General features: G+C 39.7%; 2 protein-coding genes across 2 annotated transcripts in view; both read right to left on the reverse strand.

Annotated features, from left to right (window-relative positions):
- Positions 1 to 499, reverse strand: part of UBAP1L (ubiquitin associated protein 1-like) — a 25,016-nt gene extending 24,517 nt beyond the window's left edge. Inside the window, exon 1 of the mRNA XM_011969292.1 lies at positions 455 to 499. The gene's annotated coding sequence lies outside the window, so the exon portion shown is untranslated. The remainder of the gene's footprint in view (positions 1 to 454) is intronic.
- A 2,732-nt stretch (positions 500 to 3,231) lies between these two features.
- The window catches only part of PDCD7 (programmed cell death 7), a 12,418-nt gene continuing 8,782 nt past the window's right edge, over positions 3,232 to 6,867 (reverse strand). Inside the window, exons 2-4 of the mRNA XM_011968147.1 lie at positions 5,906 to 6,142; positions 5,562 to 5,649; positions 3,232 to 3,838 (exon numbers count right to left, since the gene is read on the reverse strand). Of these exons, the coding sequence (XP_011823537.1) occupies positions 3,715 to 3,838; positions 5,562 to 5,649; positions 5,906 to 6,142 (449 nt within the window). The 3' untranslated portion in view covers positions 3,232 to 3,714. The remainder of the gene's footprint in view (positions 3,839 to 5,561; positions 5,650 to 5,905; positions 6,143 to 6,867) is intronic.

The following is a 6,867-nucleotide window of genomic DNA, read 5'->3' on the forward strand; positions in this document are numbered from 1 at the left end:
CATAATTTAAATCCTGGTATCCAGACTGTGGCCAGCATGAATTAACAAAGCTGAGGAAAGTGTCCACTGTTCTACACAGTTATGCACTCTAACACCACTTGCCTCAGAGACCTTAATCTTTGCTTTGGAGGCTATGAAAAACCAAATTTATTCCAAAAGGCCAATGAACTCTGCCATGGAAACATACTCTTCATGTGTGGCCCAGAAATGGCAAGCCAGGAACTACTCTGTGGATTCACAAAAAGGTAAACGACTCATCATCCGGAAATAGCTTATAGGTTCTAAACATTAAAAAAAAATGTGGGACAAATAGGTGGCAAAAAACAAAATTTAGTTGATAATGTCTCATTTAATCACTATTCCATAAATCACTACTATTTCAGAGCGTTCACATTCCTTTCATATATTGCATATTATACTTATTTAAATGGAATAAGATATACTTTGTACTTACCTTGTAAAATCCAGGAGAGCTTCCCTGCAGACAAAGCATGTGTAAGTGAATAGCTACAACAGATGGTATAAGCCTAAGCTTCTTGTTACAAATGTCACATGGGCATAGGAGCATGAATGGTTTTAGGGTGATTAAGTTGGTTGGCTTGTAGAAGCAAATTCTTTGACATCATAAACTCAGCCACTTGGGCTAAATACCCTTAGTATTTAAGAACTAATCTCTTTCTCTCATAGCTTTCTAATCTTCTCTGTATTTACCGAATTTATTAAAAACAAATGCTTTTGTACAGTTTTTCTTTTAAAAAGTATTCCAGTTAGTAATTGAAGAATAACAGAATTAAACTACCACTATTTTTGACTCCCCTCCCCATCAATGAATGAATCTAGCTCTTATCAGTGGGCTGCTAACATCACAAAAAAAGCCAAGACATTAGTGCCTCCTGACTGGAAGTACACATCATGTCTGTGAAGTATTCCTGCCAGAAAATTCCAATCTAAATGTGATCAAGCCTCTAGATCAGCACTATCCAATTGAAACATGTGATCCACATATGTAATTGCACATCTCAACTCAAATAGATCATTTCAAGTGCTCAATAGCTGAATGTGGCTACTATATTGGACAGTACAGCTCTGTTTAACTACTAAATTACAGTATATACGAGAACAGAGGGACACAGCATCACAAGGTTGCAAACAACAGTGTATGGATTCTATTTAGATCCTAATTTGAACAAAATGTAAAACACATTTATGAGAGGGCAACTTGAACAATGTCTGGATGTTTGTGATATTAAGGAGTTATTATTCATTTATTTAGATGTGATAATGGTCCTATGGTTAGATTTTTTTTTAAATCGCTTAAAGCTACATAATGAAATATTTACGGATGACATAACTTGATGCCTGAGATTGGCTCCAAAATAATCCAGGGTGAGTGGAGGATGCACAGATGAAACAAGATTGGCCATGAGCTGATAATGACTTGAAGCTGGATGATGGGTACATGGAAAAAAATCATTGCACTATTCTCTTTATTTTTTAATGTATTTGAAATTTTCCCAAGTAAAAAAAAAAAAAAAAAAAGACTGTGGGATAAGATTACAGTAACACTGCTCATATTCTTGAAAGTACAGTTCATTAAAGACACTACCATGAGTCTCTCTAAACCTGAAACAACCAGTGACTGCTGCCACCACCACTACACAGGTAATAAACCAGGAAAATCTTACAAATAAATACCAAACAACTTTTTTTTTTAAATTTTGTTTTGAGACAGTCTCGCTCTGTTGCCCAGGCTGGAGTACAATGGTGTGATCTCGGCTCACTGCAACCTCCGCCTCCTGGCTTCAAGTGGTTCTCCTGCCTCAGCCTCCCAAGTAGCTGGGATTACAGGCGCCTGCCATCATGCCTGGCTAATTTTTGTATTTTTAGTAGAGATGGGATTTCACCATGTTGGCCAGGCAGGTGTTCAACTCCCGACCTCAGGTGATCCACCTGCCTCGGCCTCCCAAAGTGCTGGGATTACAGGTGTGAGTCACCACACCCGGCCTGCTCACTCTATTAAAACCTTGCAAGGGCCAAAAGGAAAAGGGATTTTTTTTTTCTCCATCTGTGGCTAAATGCCACCTTCTTGGGTTCTGCTGCCTGAGTTTTCCTGAGTCCCTGTAGCACATTCCCTGCCCTCACAGCAGATGTCTTAGTGGCAAGGCTGTCCAGACACCAAACACACATTGTACAATTCACCTTATTTCTACTCTTCCTGCATCTCATCAGAAAGCAAATGGTGGAGATATCTAACAAAAAGGCACACAGGATTGTGGAGTTCTACGAGGGTAATCATATCAGATTTTAGGATTTATAAACGTAGACATAAATTTTGGAGACATGTGGCTCTCATTCCCTATCTGTTAACTCTATATAATGTATAAATTAATGCAAATCAAACAACAGAAAAGGGACAAAGGCATTAGTATCTCGCACCCAAAAGCTTCCAATTACAGTACATTAACATTATTTCCAAAATTGACGGTATCTTTACCAATCCAGACGTGGATTTTGCAGATAAAGTTTGACGTTTAAGATTCACATTCCTGTAACAAATGCCTGCTTAATAAATTTGAATTTTTGAATGAAAACACGTTTCATCAATGTGAAAGTGTGTGCTAAGTGATTTGGAAGGCAACAAATTGGCAGCAAAGGCACAAACTAAAAAATAAAATGATTTTTATTTAGTTTTTTGGAAATATAACAAAATAATTGGCAAAAACTAAATCAAAACAGAACCAAAAAAATGACACGTTATATGAGTGATCATCTCCAAGCACAGCAGCATTTATTAATGAATATAAAAAATATATTTCATTATTTGTATTTGCTTTTCCCCCAGATTTGACTACATGGATAGTTTTAGAAGCTTGAGTTCCTAAGATAATTCCACAGCTACACTGGCTCCTACAATGTGACTGGGTGAGGTTAAGGAAATATCCTTGGGGATTCTGAACAACTAGACCCTTAGAAACTTAAAAATAACAGGTGCTTTCATTAGGATCCTTCTAACATGGAAAAAATGCAGCCATTGTCCATTAAAACACAATCCAATTTGGGTACTCTTCAGGTTTTCTAAGTACCCCACCTGAATAATAAGACTAGGCCACCATATTTTCTGGCAACCCAGCCTACAGTCACTGCCGTCTTCCTAATTAGCAGCCTCCCAAGCTGCACCAAAACTGGGATTAACAAAACTGAAGATAACATGTTTTTGACCTTTCTTCCTAGAAGTAACACGTTTTTGACCTTTCTTCCTAGAAGTCAAAGGGCTCTTCAGGTAGGAAAGGTCAGGAGGTTTTGCATCAAGCTTGCCTTCACACTATTAGTGGAAGGGCTGTGAAATCTACCCATTGCACACCTGTATTCAGTGTTTGAGTGTACTTACCCTTCAACACACAAGGAAGTTAGAGTAAATTAGTCACTCTGGACCAAGCCCCTCAAAACAGAGGCAAATTTGGTGAACCCAGGTCATTCACTGCTTGTGGTAAAAACCTCAGTTCACCTAAGTCCTTTCTTGAAGAACCACATTAATCTGATTTAAGAGGCACCTCTGGCCAGCACAGAGCACAGAAGGAAAGCGTAACTTCAGGGTAGGGGAATGCCACATGGAATTCAGAAGTTGCAGTTTAGTCTACAGCAAAAGATGGCACCATCGCTAATATTTAGAGCTGGAAAGAGCGTTGGCTGCACCACACTCCTGGAGCATCCTTACTAATGCAGCTTAACAGCAGTTGCCCAGATGTCGTTGCTGGGGAGCGGGGGAAGGACCCATCCTTGGGGAACGAAGTTGCCTTTGGGATGATCGGATGGCACCAGGTACTGATCCCAATCATGCCTTAATAAGAACATTATAGAACAACTATTTATTTCTGTTTTATTTCAAATAAGATGTTCAGCAACTACATATTCTAAGACTTAGCTTTCAAATGACTAATATACTAACCTATTACAGAACTTGATTTCTAGGAATCAAGAAAATGACTACATTTCTTAAATGTACACATAAAAGGAGAAAAAACTCTGAAGAACTTATAGCCTTATGGATAACCTAATAATAAAGTCAATCCTCATTATTTACAGATTCTGTATTTGCATATGTGCCTACTAACTAAAATTTATTTGTAGCCCCCAAATCATCACTTGTAGCTCTTTCATGGATACTCGTAGACACACAGAGTGGCAAAAAAATCTGAGTCATGAAAATGAACTGTTCCCAGCTGAGATCAAAGAAGGCAATACTTACTCTGCCTTCTTGTTTTCAGCACATACTATTAATACAAATGGGTTCTTTTCTCTATTTAGTGCCACATTTTCCATATTTTTGCGCTTTTTACTGACGACTTTACTGTTTAAAATGGCCCTAAGTGTAGTGTTCCTAACGGCAAGACGGTTGTGATGTGCTTTGTGGAGAAAGTGTGTTAGGTAAGCTTCATTTAGGCATGAGGTAGAGTACTATTAGTCGTGAGTTCAATGTTAGTAAATCAACAACATATATTAAATAAGGTGTCTTTAACACAAACACACATACAACAAGGTATTCATCAGCTGACAAAAACATTGTGACCAGAGGCTCCCAGGAATCTACCTAACCCTGTGTTTCCGTTAGGAGTGATGTTCAGTATTCTGAAATCAGTGTTTGCAGTGACTTTAGAGAATATAGCTGTCATGAAAAATGAGAATCAACTGTACTTATGTTTAGAAGCTAAAACTTGTATATTAGCAAAAAATAAACTTTTCCTAGAACATAAACTTGATATGCTCATGAGAATCACAAACAGCTGAGGTTTTAGAAGGGACATCTGAGATCACTTAGTTCAGTGATTTTCAAATCACACTTTGAAAACCCCTAGGCCCCAAGCAAATGTTTATGGGAGTCTAGAAACAATAAAGTGCTTCTAGGCAACAACAGATTTATACTGCCTCGGGAACCCATTCATTCCATTTATCTTACATAGTGTTTCCTCAAAGACTGCATTTTGGAAGAGTGCTTCTGCTCAAGTTTGAAGTCCACAGTCTAGTCCACTGTCTTCATTTTATAGGTGAGGAAAGGGAGACCCAGAGAGCTGAAAACTCTGCCTAGCTCCTTAAGAACTGCAGATTCAGATGTGCCTCCTTGTTCCCAAGTTTCTGGGCTTTGACCTGTAAGAGCTCAGAAGTCAGCATGGGTCTTAAACCGTCTCCACAGGCAAGTACATAGTGGAGAGTTTCTTTTTCCTGGGTCTGGTTAGCACCCGAAGATAATTTGGAAAAGGAAACCAATGCTTTAAATCAATGTAACAGCTATAATATCTATAACATGAGATAATACAGCAAGTCACAACCTGAGTTTGTTTCTTCACCTATAAAAATAGGGACATCAACTTCTCAAGGATTAATGAGGACTAAACAACATGTATGCAGCATCCTTGAATATGGAAACATTATAAACCCATAATTTTTTTTAAGTTCCCTATGGAACTTAAAAAAAAGACAGTAATAAACCTAAACAATGTAAGCACTTCTTCAAGTGCTTCTTGCTACCTAAGGGAAAGACAACATGGAGAGCCTGCCCCTCTGACCTGATCTGGATGAGCGCTGGTAGGGAGTGCTCAGCTTGGAGGTAATATTGTCGGAAAGGCTCCAAGAGGTGAGCAAGTGGGAACTCGTCTGAAAGAGAAAAGCACAAAACCATGTTATCATGCTTGATATCCACAATGTATTTCTCAAGGCAAGGTGACTGAGCCTATGATTATGACAGAATGAGCAAATGTGTTTATCTGTATCCATGAGTTCTATGACATAGAATTGCAAATCTGGAAGGTGTCCTTTGCTGCCTACTACCTCTTAGCTTGAGTTCACCCATGATAAGAAGAGCTGTCAATCTAGTATTTTCATTTTCTCCACTGGTTATAGAGCAACATACCTGGATCCCCAAACAACTTGGACTCAATTTCACGTTTCTGAAGTAAAATTTTCTCTTTTTCTTTTCTTTGTTTCTTTTCTAATTCTCTTTTCCTCTCTTCCTCTTGTTCTCCTTCCAGCATAACTCTGAGGGCTCTCTCTTCAGCTTCATATAGTTCAGAGCGCTTTTTAATGAGTTTTCTCAGTCGCTGAAGATGGTGCTCAAAAGTCTCATCTGCTGAGGCTGGGGGACAAACCCCTGGGCAGAAAGAACAAATTGGCATTTTATTTATTTATTTATTGAGACCAGGCCTCACTCTATCACCTAGGCTGGAGTACAAGTGGTGTGATCATAGCTCACTGCAACTTCAAACTCCTGGGCTCAAGCAATCCTCCCACCTTGGCTTCCCAAGTAGCTACAACTACAGGTGTGCACCACCATGCATGGCTTTTTCTTTTTTCTTTTTTTTTGTGAGACAAGGTCTCACTCTGTTGCCCAGGCTGGAGTGCAGTAGCATGATCACGACTCACTGCAGCCTCGACCTCCTGGGACCAAGAGATCTTCCCACCTCAGCCTCCCAAGTAGCTGGGACTACATGCATGTGCCACCACATCTAGCCAATTTATTTTTATCTTTGTAGAGACAGGGTCGCTGTATGTTTCTCAAGCTGGTCTTAAACTCCTGGTCAAGCAATCCTCCTGCCTTGGCCTCCCACAGTGCTGGGATTACAGGCATGAGCCACTGTGCCTGGCCCTACCTACTAATTTGTAAAGTTTTTGTATGAGGTCTCACAAGGTCAGGAGATCGAGACCATCCTGGCTAACACGATGAAACCCTGTCTCTACTAAAAATACAAAAAATTAGCCGGGCATGGTGGCGGGTACCTGTAGTCCCGGCTACTCGGGAGGCTGAGGCCGGAGAATGGTGTGAACGCAGAAGGAGGTAGAGCTTGCAGTGAGCAGAGATTGCACCACTGCACTCCA

Source organism: Mandrillus leucophaeus, unplaced genomic scaffold, assembly GCF_000951045.1.
Source record: "Mandrillus leucophaeus isolate KB7577 unplaced genomic scaffold, Mleu.le_1.0 Scaffold12, whole genome shotgun sequence".
Lineage (NCBI taxonomy): Eukaryota > Metazoa > Chordata > Mammalia > Primates > Cercopithecidae > Mandrillus > Mandrillus leucophaeus.